General features: G+C 46.8%; 1 protein-coding gene across 1 annotated transcript in view; it reads right to left on the bottom strand.

Moving 5' to 3' along the window:
• The window catches only part of bmper (BMP binding endothelial regulator), a 35,138-nt gene that overhangs the window by 8,112 nt on the left and 12,823 nt on the right, over positions 1-14,203 (bottom strand). Inside the window, exons 4-11 of the mRNA XM_079625722.1 lie at positions 9,835-9,917; positions 9,464-9,554; positions 9,123-9,205; positions 8,804-8,903; positions 7,661-7,905; positions 5,881-5,985; positions 4,873-4,918; positions 3,651-3,977 (exon numbers count right to left, since the gene is read on the bottom strand). Of these exons, the coding sequence (XP_079481848.1) occupies positions 3,651-3,977; positions 4,873-4,918; positions 5,881-5,985; positions 7,661-7,905; positions 8,804-8,903; positions 9,123-9,205; positions 9,464-9,554; positions 9,835-9,917 (1,080 nt within the window). The remainder of the gene's footprint in view (positions 1-3,650; positions 3,978-4,872; positions 4,919-5,880; positions 5,986-7,660; positions 7,906-8,803; positions 8,904-9,122; positions 9,206-9,463; positions 9,555-9,834; positions 9,918-14,203) is intronic.

Here is a 14,203-nt window from a genome sequence, read left to right as displayed (position 1 = left end):
ATTTCATCAAGGATTTGCCTTTTAGGAGATAAATCTGAGATTCCCCAGATTAAAAATAAAGAGTTTCCCCTTGTTACTGTGGGTGTAATTACGGCAGTACGATTGATACTCCGATTTTGGAAAGATATTCAATGTCCTTCATTTAAAATGTGGATTGAATTTATGGTGGATAATGTATCATATGAAAGAATGTTAGCTAAAGTGAACGGAAAATATAGAGATGTTGACATGTGGGAGAAGTTTATTCAGTTGGTTACTTTGAAGGATGACTAAATGCTTGAATGGTAACTTGCCTACACTGTTGTGTATAAAGTGTAATTTCTATAATTAGTATTATTATTATTATCTTGATTGTTGTACTTATTTATTATTTTTTTACATATTTTTTATTTTTTATTTTTATTTTATTTTTGGTATGTTTGTGTTATGTATAAAGAAAACCAATAAAAACTTCATTTACAAAAAAAAAAAGAATATATCACAATCCCAGACGTAGTACTGAAGGAAAATTTAAATTGAGCGGAAGTAAGTAGGAGGGCGGAGCCAGGCTATCTTTAATGGTGCCTAGACCCAAATAGCAACATAGTGTCGGCCCAGATCCGGACCACATCCGGTACACAATTATTAGGACTTAAAACAAATGCACTAATTAAGAGGTTAATGTGAATACTAAGTCTGTAACTATATAGTCTAGAGTTTATTTCTTGTTGTGGTTATATGGTTGTCTGGTTATAAGGTTATATGTATATCTTTCAAACATCGTTCAGGAGCAGCGCTCATAATTTCGTTGTAGTAGTAGTAGTAGAAGAACTTTATTGTCCCCGTGGGGCAATCGGGTTTGCGGCGCAGTCGCAAGGCACTACATGACAAACATATGACACAAACAATACAATGCACTACAAAACACTAAAATACATAATAACTATAATAATACACTATACACCCTTGGGTCTAACAATGCCAGCCGGACAGATAGCTTATTTCAATTGTTTTAAGGCTTTAATGGCTTGCGGTACAAAAGAAAATTTGGATCTGTTCTTGGTCATAAGAGGTGGGTAGAAACGACGCCTAGATGGTAGTAGATTAAAATGGGATGCTAATGGGTGTGTGTGATCACATACAATGTTATTGGCTTTTTTCAACATTCTGTCTTTGTAGATGTGTTCAATGCTTGGTAATGTTATCCCAAGCAGCTTGATAGCAGTGGTGACTGTTTTTATGATTATGTTTTTCTGTGCTTGTGTGGCATTTCCGAACCAACAAATGATACAGCAAGTTAAAACACTTTCAATAAAAGCAGTATAAAACATCTGAAGCATTTTGTTATTGACATTAAAAACAAGCAGTTTCTTTAAGAAGTACATTCTTTGCTGTGTTTTAGTGTGCAGAAGATCAGTCCAAGAGTCCCATTTAAGTTTGTTGTCCAGTACAATGCCAAGATATTTATAGTTTGTAACGACCTGAATAATCTCCCCATTGATGAAAGTATCGATTGTTTGCTGTGACTTTCTAAAATCTATGGACATTTCTTTGGTCTTATTGGTATATAAAATTAAGTATGCAAATACAATGACAATAAATGCTTTCAATCCAGATTAAATTTATGTACATTTTAGGGTTGGTGATGTCACTAACCCGTGAAGAAGCTCGTGTAGTTCCTACCAGCCGTTTGTTGTAAACTATTCTATTAAAAGCAAATATCTCCCTTTGCTCTGAACTTTGAGCGTTGTAACTCTGCAGATGTTGTTTATGATCAAACACAACATTACACACTAACTACAGTTAGAAAACACAACATTACACACTAACTACAGTTAGAAAACACAACATTACACACTAACTACAGTTAGACAACACAACATTACACACTAACTACAGTTAGACAACACAACATTACACACTAACTACAGTTAGAAAACACAACACAACATTACACACTAACTACAGTTAGACAACACAACATTACACACTAACTACAGTTAGAAAACACAACACAACATTACACACTAACTACAGTTAGACAACACAACATTACACACTAACTACAGTTAGACAACACAACATTACACACTAACTACAGTTAGAAAACACAACATTACACACTAACTACAGTTAGAAAACACAACATTACACACTAACTACAGTTAGAAAACACAACATTACACACTAACTACAGTTAGAAAACACAACATTACACACTAACTACAGTTAGAAAACACAACACTACACACTAACTACAGTTAGAAAACACAACATTACACACTAACTACAGTTAGACAACACGACATTACACACTAGCTACAGTTAACATACACTATCTGAGTTATGAGTCCAGTTTTACATGTTTTGAAAATGTTATTCGAACATTAAGGGAATATTCCATAACCCTAACAAGTAGTAACATTGAAAAAATATTAGAGGAACGCCCAAAACATTTCAGAGAAAATGCTCCATGAAGTATGTATAAATAATGTTTTTGTGCAAATGTTTTGAGAACATTATTAAAGACCAAATAACAGCTGGGAATGTTAAGTTTTCTGCTTATAACTGAATTGGACTTGTTTCATAATTGATCAATTGTGCAAAACTGACACTGTTATTGAAGTGCATTGAGCGAATAGCAGCACTATCATGAACACTGTAGAGCTGCTTTACAGATGACACTGAATTATCATAATTGAACAATGTTGTTATTTTGCCCTTTATTAATGTGAAGCTCATTTTAAACTATTAGTATTGTATAACGCGCTGTAGAAATGAACATGCTGAATTGCTAGTATGAAGCTGTATTTTCATAGAATAATCCCTGTAAAGGGAACATGCTCTATTGAAGCGGAGGAGAGCTGATCTCGGTCTGCTGTGAACGAGTGATTCGAGCCGCTAGCACAAAGGTTGCACAGATCAACGTCACACAGATGTTAATGAAATCACAGTCGTGCTGCGAGTCCAAGGGTCAACTCTGTTCGGCACCTAATCTTACATTGCTTCATTCTGACACTGCAAACGTTCAAACCAGCAGCAGTGCAGCTTAAAGAAGACTTGACAAATCAATATTGGTCAGAATGACAGCTGGACAATATGTCCCACTTCACTGCATGCATACAGGAATATTGCATAGGGAAATATATACTGTACAACATATTTCAACTGCTTGATTGCTTGTATTGTTGCTAAATATAAAGTATATTATCTCCCAGCTCTAATGCAGTCACTATGCAATAAGCATCTGGTCCATCAATTAAATGAAGGTTAAAGAGCCCATATTCTGCCCTTTCTTAGTCTTGCTGTAGTTCAGGCTCGACTAGAACAGGTTCTCCTGCTGTAATGTTGATTATTCTCCTCATATTCTCCAGTGTTGTGATTGGCCGAGCGCTTCGAGTGTGTTTGGGAAATGTCCCGCCCCTTCCCATAACCGCCAGTTTAACACACTACTGACCAACTCAACTAGGCCCCGCCCCTTTTATTCTGCGCATTAATTATTATAATGAGGAATATTGTGACGTGTTCGTTCCCGGAAGAAACTCAAGTTTCAGGAGTTCAGACACACTGACACTGATATAGAGAAGAACTGGAGCGTCTCATGATCACACACACACTCACACAGATGGAGATGGACACCGCAGAGTCCTCGTGTAGTGTACTGGTCTCACCTGCGATGGTGGTGAGTTTGAGCAGGTACCCGTCCAGGTCGATGTGGACCCCGGTGCTGTGGAAGGGCAGCGCGACGCGTGTGCCGTTGTGCCGTACGGTCAGGTGTTGGTGGAGGCTGATGCTCAGGCCTGACGTGTGCAGCTCCACTGATGTGGTCCACGAGAAGGAGCGCGTGCGCCGGGCGTCGTTCTTCACCAGCACCGTGAAGCTGGCCGCCGGAGAGCAGTCTTTAGTGAGCACGTACTTACACCGGCCCTGGAAGTTAAACGTGCGGCCGTCAAACGTGTTGTAGTGCGGGTCTCCGAACACGGTGCACACGCCTGGCTCTGTGGAGAGAGGGAGAGAGGGATGAGAGAGGGATGGATGAGAGAGGAGGGATGGAGAGAGGGATGAGAGAGGGATGGAGAGAGGGATGGAGAGAGGGATGAAGAGAGGGATGAAGAGAGGGATGAAGAGAGGGATGAAGAGAGGGATGGAGAGAGGGATGAAGAGAGGGATGAAGAGAGGGATGGAGAGAGGGATGGAGAGAGGAGGGATGGAGAGAGGGATGAGAGAGGGATGGAGAGAGGAGGGATGGAGAGAGGGATGAGAGAGGGATGGAGAGAGGGATGAGAGAGGGATGGAGAGAGGGATGAAGAGAGGGATGAAGAGAGGGATGGAGAGAGGAGGGATGGAGAGAGGGATGGAGAGAGGGATGGATATCTGATGTTTTACTTCATAGAGATCAATCCATTATCAGACATGGGAATCCCCTTAACCGTTGAAAGGATACTATGAAAAAGAAATTGCCTTCCTTATTCAAACTGATTTTTTCGCCAAGCAAAATAGCTCGAAATCTCAGCGATAATTGTGCGAAACAATTTTCGAAAGAAATTATCAAGAATTTAAGCACTTTCAAGCACCTCTTCATAAATATGGTTGTTTTCAAAGGTTTTCCAGGACTTACATTTCAAAAAGTCAAATTCAAGCACTTCAAGCACCGTGTACGATCACTGTGGTATGTTATAAAGACTGCATATTTGTGTGCAAACATATAGCACTTATCATGTTTAATAGAAAGATACACTGTTGAGTGTGTGACGGGTGTAAAACAGAACAACTGTTGATCGAACAGAAAATCTGTCCTTTTATAAAAACTGAGTTTGACAGTTCACAATATATTTTGAAGTCTTCTTCTGGTGCACTTCACAGCAGGATGACGGAGTACAGAAGATAACTTACTGTCGGTGCAGACAGGACAGCAGCCGGTGCGATTCAGGATCTTATTCTGCAAGACAACACATTGTAAAGAGACTTGCAGAGAGAGTTGCGTATAACAATGTGCCTTTCACAGAAGGTCTGCTCACTCGGCGGCCATATTTGCGATGACTTTACCAATCATCGATTGGCTCTTTTCTTTAGAAGGCGGGACTTATTCCACAATATTGCACATTACACTTTCTCCCATTCATAAATAAATCGAGTGCACTGTCTTTCTATATATAAAGTCTTTGGTTATAACATCCAGAACAAATCCATAAGAAATGTTGAGAGTAACTAGTCACAAAATAATGTGTCTGAATTGTAAATTAATTACTATTGGTCACCCTTTATGTCCATCTAGGAGTTTTGAAAATTTTTAACCAATGAAAAGTATTAAAAAGAGCTTGTGACTAAACCTCATAACTCCATTGGCTCCTCAGACTGTCAGTCAAACCTCATAACTCCGCCCACCTCTATAATGTATGAAGGGCTGCACACAGTTAAAGCGGCTCTGCTTGTTTGCAATGCGATGATAATAAAGAACTGCTTCTTTGAATAACTGAATAACACTATAAAAATATGAAGGTTAATGTTTTATGTATTTGAGGAGCGGAGAAGATGATCTTAATCTGGCATCGGTCGTCGGGTCACAGCCAGAACTGTCTTTAACAGTGTCGCTACAATAAACTTTATAAGATGAAAACGTAACTCGATGCACTTATTACTGTCTCAGACGTGGGCGCTCTTAAACACTATTAACTCCATTTGAGCTTGATTTATGTCAAATAATAATATAATGACACGTGTGTCTGCGCATATATAAAGCCACAATATCAACACAGTGTTTAATTATTCAAAAATATATCGTGTTTTCCCCATTTCCTGAAAAGTAGCAGTTTTGTACACAGAGGTTTCTGCCCGACAGCGCTGATATATAGAGGAGGACTGGTGGAGGTGTCTTCATGCGGCGTGTAGAGCAGGACTTACCGAGGGACAGCTGGTAATAGGAACACAAATCTTGGGCTGACACTCAATATTCCCCTGAACACATGTGCACAGAGAACAGTTCAGCGACGACCATCTGTCCCCGTCCTGAGAGACGAAGACACACACTCATTCTCTTGATATATGCAGGCTTCATCAACCAGTTCATCATATTGTCCACACGCATCCCAGAGAGCAACAGTGCGGACCCAGATCCGGCCCACATGTGGATTCAGCGTGTACCGGATCTGGGCCGACACTATACGGACTTTCGCACCGGAGGAACCTTTTCATGGTACTAGAACTATTGGTGGAAGCTCCCGGATTTTGGCGCGTTCGCACCGCAGGAACTAGGAACGATTTTAGTTCTAGGAACTCCTTTAGTAGGAACTAATGTACTCCTCCTTCAGAGTCGGTCTAATGCCGCGTTTCCACTGAAATGACCCGGAACAATTTTTCCCAGGAACTTTTTTCGCCCCAGACCGGTTGCTCTCTGCGTTTACTCCGCGGTCTAAAGTACCGGGAAGATTATAAACTGCGCGACGGCTCCTCCCAGTCTGGACGGACAGTAATCAGCTTTGAGCGCCACATTTATAGTAAGTATGGAGGAGATTGAAACTGTGCTGCAGGTGTTTGTGATGTTCTGGTTTAGTAACGAGGTAATTAACGGCAGAAAAGAGACGAGCACTGATACTAAAGCGTGTTCAGAAAGCTCGTAATGCTATAAAATTAGACGATGCGGACATTGACCGTGAGACGGCTGGGACGACCGCGCAGAAAATCTCCTGTTACACAAATACGCTTAATAAAGCCTGAACCTCGTCGTCGGTCCAGCTGTGTGTTTTATCCATTTGTTTTTATTCCATATTTGCAGACAGACTCTTACTGCATGAAGAACCGCAATAGATTTTTTAAAATGCCGGTTAAAATAGAATGCGGCGTGGAGTCATCCAATCAAAATGCGGTGTGAACACAACCAATCAGCATCTTCAGCGCACAAGTCCCGCCCCCGAAAGTTCCTGAACTTCATGAAAAGCACTACCTCGCCAGCAGGGACTTTCTGAGGTGGAAATATTTACCCGGAACTTCATTTAGACCCTGATTCCTGCGGTGTAAACACACCGAGTCCCAGCCCACAGTTCCCAGTTCCTGGGGAAAGTTCCCGCGGTGGAAACACGGCTTAAACCAGCACTAGGAACTATCGTGACGAAGTGTTCACTGATTGGCTGAACGCATGCGAAACACCAGCACCTGACGTTTTAAAAAAGGCTGTGTAAACACACAGATTACAGCCTATATATTGTCTCCAGAAACTAACTCTACGAACATGTAAAACAGTGATAGATGGACCTCTCAACCTTTACTCTGAGGAGAAAACCCAACAAGAGAAACATGATTCTGTACTTCTGCTCAGCAACACTGGACACCAAACACACGGCATACGCTAATAACTTTACATTACTGTCTACTTTCTATGTGACAGTTCTATCTAATAACGTGTTAGACGGGACTGTTAGACGAATCGTAAACTAATGAACAGGAGAATTTGAGCTCTGGCGTTCTCAGATGGCGCCGCGCCATCAAAATAAAAGTCGCAACAACAAGCATTGCTTACGTCACTACAGAGATCATTCTGGCGATGCGAATGCAACCAGGGAAACGTTCCTAGGGGAACTGTCAGTTCTCGGGGAGTTAGAGTTCCTATAACTGAGTCCCTAGAACTACCCGGTGCGGAAGCCTCTCATGTTGCTGTCGGGATGAGCGGTGCCCGTGGACGCCTCACCCTGTAGATCTTGCTCTTCACCCTGCAGTACTTCACCTCCTCCATCTTCAGGTGAGTGTGGCACTCCTCACAGCACGCGGAGCCCCGACAGGTGCCGGGCGCGGAGCATGTCCTCCTGCAGGCCACCGTAGAGTCCACACACGTGCAGACGGTGCAGGCGTCGTGGCTGATGGAGGAGCCGTTCTCGTACACCTCGCTGTGGAAGAGACAGCTGCCCGGAGACAAGTCGAACACCTTCCTCTGACCTGCAGGGGACGGACAGCAATGATGCTTGCCAGTTATATTAGTTCGGCTAGTTGTTTTTTATGGTATTTTTAAACCACAGGCAAAGTGTTCTTTAGCCTGTTGAGTTTTGGTCATGATATTCAGCTAAAATTAAATGTTTTGCAATAAGTTTTGCAATAAACACAAATGATATCTAAGGTTTTTTTTTTTTTTACTTTATTGGAATTAAAATTAGGAATCGCTAAGAATCGAAATCAATAAGCAGAATCGAAATCAGAATCGCTTAAGTTCAAACGATACCCAACCCTAATTTTGATATACTTTTCTTCCTGCATATAATTTTTATTATAACCTTTTACCAGAAAATCAGATTTTATCTCTGACATTATGTACAGCAGTGGACAAAACATTTAGCATCTAAAGGGTTCGGCTGACAGAGAAAGTTTGTTAGAAGGGAAGGCCAGACTCATTTTGCTGAACTGATGAGTGGAAACCGCTTGTTTCGATGTGTGGGAGTTGCTCGGCAATTATTTATCCAACTTCTGATCTCTGATTCATTGCAATCCCAGACAGCAACAGAGTGTCGGCCCAGATCCGGCCCACGTGTGGATTCCACCAGATCCGGCCCGACACTATTGCTGTCTGGGATTGCAATGAATCAGAGATCGGATTGAAGAATGACTAAATATCTGATATGAAGATTCATTTAATATTTGGATGGTTTGTTGCATGTGCAATGTGGGGGAAATATCTAGTATAGTGTGTGTGTGTGTGTGTGTGTGTGTGTGTGTGTGTGTGTGTGTGTGTGTGTGTGTGTGTGTGTGTGTGTGTGTGTGTGTGTGTGAGATCTGTCATAGAGGACGGCGTGAGTTAGTGTGTACTGAGGTTCTGGAAGTGTGTGGGTGTTGAGAAACTCACCACGGCATCTGGGACAGCAGTGACCCGCCGGTGTGTGTGTGAGATGAGACGGGCAGGACAGGACAGGACACACCACCTTCTGACACATGCTGTGACCTCCCTGAAACACACACACACACACACACACACACACACACACACACACACACACACACTAATGTCAGAGAGAGAGAGCAACAGATGCTTCTATACAACATGGAATTACATTTACTATTATTATTATCATTTTGAAAGTGGAGAAGGGCTGCTATGGTTTGGCCAGTGTAAAGAGTGTTTGGTTGTGACTGATCTGGGAACAGTGTTTAGCAGATAAACTCACAGTGCAGATACATTTAATACAGGGATTCCCTTCAGGATTAAATTCTTCATCTTCTTTATACAACTTCCCCTCGAAAATACATCCTGTGAAGATATAACATGTCAACAAGCGCTGGTGAGAATCTGATTAGCAGAGATATTCAACACACTTCGTGTGTTGAGCCAACAGACAACAGCCAACACACAAACAGCTTCGTGGATAGTTTAATCATGTGACATTATTGAGGAAGTGTTGTGCATATTAATATCTAGAATGTTGTTCATAACATGTTTCCCTTTTTCTGAAGAAATAAACGGCATAAGAAAACACACACACACACACACACTCACACACACACTGACCCGGGCAGGTTGGGCAGCATCGCTTCGGGTGTATTCTGGGGTTTTTACAGTGAATGACGCACCTCATCTCTGCTTCAGTGACGACTCCTTCCTGTACACACAACAACTACATCACCTTAAACATCCTCTTCAGTCTTTACTCTGACATGATGTGACTCTCAGTGACTTAAATATGAGAAAGCACATATTGTGTGTGCGGTAAAATCACAGGTTCATCTACATTTAAATCTAGTTGTTTAGTGACAAGTCAACAAGACAAGCGATCAGTCTGCTGTATTACTCCAGATGTACATCAGGCTGATCTTGGTCAGTTTGTTCAACTTCTGGACTACAGTGTGTCAGTGTTGGATGTTTGAGGGTGATCGGCGCACCTGACAGGTGTGTGTGACACAGGGTTTGACAGGACTGATCCAGTGATGGGAACTGTTGTAGGACGTCCCATTCAGCTGACAGCCTGAGAGAGAGAGAGAGAGAGAGAGAGAGAGAGAGAGAGAGAGATAGAGAGAGAGAGAGAGAGAGTCTTTTTTATGTAATATTGCAATTTATTCTAAAGGATTAATCGGTGCACATCATAATTGTGTTAGTAATCTTGTATCAGAATAACTTCCTCTTGCAGCATCTCTTCTCTGATGACAAATGGCATAAACACTGGGCAGAGACACTGAGGGGAAGAGACACTGAGGGGCAGAGACACTGAGGGGCAGAGACACTGAGGGGAAGAGACACTGAGGGGCAGAGACACTGAGGGGCAGAGACACTGAGGGGCAGAGACACTGAGGGGCAGAGACACTGAGGGGCAGAGACACTGAGGGGCAGAGACACTGAGCGGCAGAGACACTGAGGGGCAGAGACACTGAGGGGAAGAGACACTGAGGGGCAGAGACACTGAGGGGCAGAGACACTGAGGGGAAGAGACACTGAGGGGCAGAGACACTGAGGGGCAGAGACACTGAGGGGCAGAGACACTGAGGGGCAGAGACACTGAGGGGCAGAGACACTGAGGGGCAGAGACACTGAGCGGCAGAGACACTGAGGGGCAGAAACACTGAGGGGAAGAGACACTGAGGGGCAGAGAAACTGAGGGGCAGAGACACTGAGGGGCAGAGACACTGAGCGGCAGAGACACTGAGGGGCAGAGACACTGAGGGGCAGAGACACTGAGGGGCAGAGACACTGAGCGGCAGAGACACTGAGGGGCAGAGACACTGAGCGGCAGAAACACTGAGCGGCAGAAACACTGAGCGGCAGAGACACTGAGCGGCAGAGACACTGAGGGGCAGAAACACTGAGGGGCAGAAACACTGAGCGGCAGAGACACTGAGCGGCAGAGACACTGAGGGGCAGAGACACTGAGGGGCAGAGACACTGAGGGGCAGAGACACTGAGGGGAAGAGACACTGAGCGGCAGAAACACTGAGGGGCAGAAACACTGAGGGGCAGAAACACTGAGGGGCAGAGACACTGAGCGGCAGAGACACTGAGGGGCAGAGACACTGAGCGGCAGAAACACTGAGCGGCAGAAACACTGAGCGGCAGAGACACTGAGCGGCAGAGACACTGAGGGGCAGAAACACTGAGGGGCAGAAACACTGAGCGGCAGAAACACTGAGCGGCAGAGACACTGAGCGGCAGAGACACTGAGGGGCAGAAACACTGAGGGGCAGAAACACTGAGCGGCAGAGACACTGAGCGGCAGAGACACTGAGCGGCAGAAACACTGAGCGGCAGAGACACTGAGCGGCAGAGACACTGAGGGGCAGAAACACTGAGGGGCAGAAACACTGAGCGGCAGAGACACTGAGCGGCAGAGACACTGAGGGGCAGAAACACTGAGGGGCAGAAACACTGAGCGGCAGAGACACTGAGCGGCAGAGACACTGAGGGGCAGAGACACTGAGCGGCAGAAACACTGAGCGGCAGAAACACTGAGCGGCAGAAACACTGAGCGGCAGAGACACTGAGCGGCAGAGACACTGAGGGGCAGAGACACTGAGGGGCAGAAACACTGAGGGGAAGAGACACTGAGGCAGAAACACTGAGGGGAAGAGACACTGAGGCAGAAACACTGAGCGGCAGAGACACTGAGCGGCAGAAACACTGAGGGGAAGAGACACTGAGGGGCAGAAACACTGAGCGGCAGAGACACTGAGGGGCAGAAACACTGAGGGGCAGAGACACTGAGGGGAAGAGACACTGAGGGGAAGAGACACTGAGGGGCAGAGAAACTGAGGGGCAGAGACACTGAGGGGCAGAGACACTGAGGGGCAGAGACACTGAGGGGAAGAGACACTGAGGGGCAGAGACACTGAGGGGCAGAGACACTGAGGGGCAGAGACACTGAGGGGCAGAAACACTGAGGGGCAGAGACACTGAGGGGAAGAGACACTGAGGGGCAGAGAAACTGAGGGGCAGAGACACTGAGGGGCAGAGACACTGAGGGGCATAGACACTGAGGGGAAGAGACACTGAGGGGCAGAGACACTGTGGGGCAGAAACACTGAGGGGCAGAGACACTGAGGGGCAGAAACACTGAGGGGCAGAGACACTGAGGGGCAGAAACACTGAGGGGCAGAAACACTGAGCGGCAGAAACACTGAGGGGCAGAGACACTGAGGGGCAGAGACACTGAGGGGCAGAGACACTGAGGGGCAGAGACACTGAGCGGCAGAAACACTGAGGGGCAGAAACACTGAGCGGCAGAAACACTGAGCGGCAGAAACACTGAGGGGCAGAGACACTGAGGGGCAGAGACACTGAGGGGCAGAAACACTGAGGGGCAGAGACACTGAGGGGCAGAAACACTGAGGGGCAGAGACACTGAGGGGCAGAAACACTGAGGGGCAGAAACACTGAGCGGCAGAAACACTGAGGGGCAGAGACACTGAGGGGCAGAGACACTGAGGGGCAGAGACACTGAGGGGCAGAGACACTGAGGGGCAGAGACACTGAGCGGCAGAAACACTGAGGGGCAGAAACACTGAGCGGCAGAAACACTGAGCGGCAGAAACACTGAGCGGCAGAAACACTGAGCGGCAGAAACACTGAGGGGCAGAGACACTGAGCGGCAGAAACACTGAGGGGCAGAGACACTGAGCGGCAGAAACACTGAGGGGCAGAAACACTGAGCGGCAGAGACACTGAGCGGCAGAAACACTGAGGGGCAGAGACACTGAGCGGCAGAAACACTGAGGGGCAGAGACACTGAGCGGCAGAAACACTGAGCGGCAGAAACACTGAGCGGCAGAGACACTGAGCGGCAGAAACACTGAGGGGCAGAAACACTGAGGGGAAGAGACACTGAGGGGCAGAGACACTGAGGGGAAGAGACACTGAGGGGCAGAGACACTGAGGGGCAGAGACACTGAGGGGCAGAAACACTGAGCGGCAGAGACACTGAGGGGCAGAGACACTGAGGGGCAGAGACACTGAGGGGAAGAGACACTGAGGGGCAGAGACACTGAGGGGCAGAGACACTGAGCGGCAGAAACACTGAGCGGCAGAGACACTGAGGGGCAGAGACACTGAGGGGCAGAGACACTGAGGGGAAGAGACACTGAGGGGCAGAGACACTGAGGGGCAGAGACACTGAGGGGAAGAGACACTGAGGGGAAGAGACACTGAGGGGCAGAGACACTGAGGGGCAGATACACTGAGGGGCAGAGACACTGAGGGGCAGAGACACTGAGCGGCAGAAACACTAAGCGGCAGAAACACTGAGCGGCAGAGACACTGAGGGGCAGAGACACTGAGGGGCAGAGACACTGCGGGGCAGAGACACTGAGCGGCAGAGACACTGAGCGGCAGAGACACTGAGGGGCAGAGACACTGAGGGGCAGAAACACTGAGGGGCAGAGACACTGAGGGGCAGAGACACTGAGGGGCAGAAACACTGAGCGGCAGAAACACTGAGGGGCAGAGACACTGAGGGGCAGAAACACTGAGGGGCAGAGACACTGAGGGGCAGAAACACTGAGGGGCAGAAACACTGAGGGGCAGAGACACTGAGGGGCAGAGACACTGAGGGGCAGAGACACTGAGGGGCAGAAACACTGAGGGGCAGAGACACTGAGGGGCAGAGACACTGAGCGGCAGAAACACTGAGCGGCAGAAACACTGAACGGCAGAGACACTGAGCGGCAGAAACACTGAGGGGCAGAAACACTGAGCGGCAGAAACACTGAGGGGCAGAAACACTGAGGGGCAGAGACACTGAGGGGCAGAGACACTGAGGGGCAGAGACACTGAGCGGCAGAAACACTGAACGGCAGAGACACTGAGCGGCAGAAACACTGAGGGGCAGAAACACTGAGCGGCAGAAACACTGAGGGGCAGAAACACTGAGGGGCAGAAACACTGATCGGCAGAAACACTGAGGGGCAGAAACACTGAGGGGCAGAGACACTGAGGGGCAGAGACACTGAGGGGCAGAGACACTGAGCTGCAGAAACACTGAGGGGCAGAGACACTGAGGGGCAGAAACACTGAGCGGTAGAGACACTGAGGGGCAGAAACACTGAGGGGCAGAGACACTGAGGGGCAGAAACACTGAGGGGCAGAAACACTGAGCGGCAGAAACACTGAGGGGCAGAGACACTGAGGGGCAGAGACACTGAGGGGCAGAGACACTGAGCGGCAGAAACACTGAGCGGCAGAAACACTGAGGGGCAGAAACACTGAGCGGCAGAGACACTGAGCGGCAGAAACACTGAGGGGCAGAAACACTGAGGGGCAGAGACACTG

This window comes from Phoxinus phoxinus, assembly GCF_949152265.1.
Source record: "Phoxinus phoxinus genome assembly, chromosome: 10".
In the NCBI taxonomy this organism is placed as follows: Eukaryota; Metazoa; Chordata; class Actinopteri; order Cypriniformes; family Leuciscidae; genus Phoxinus; species Phoxinus phoxinus.
Note: the sequence above shows the minus strand (reverse complement) of the source record. Positions and strands in the feature narration are given on the sequence as shown.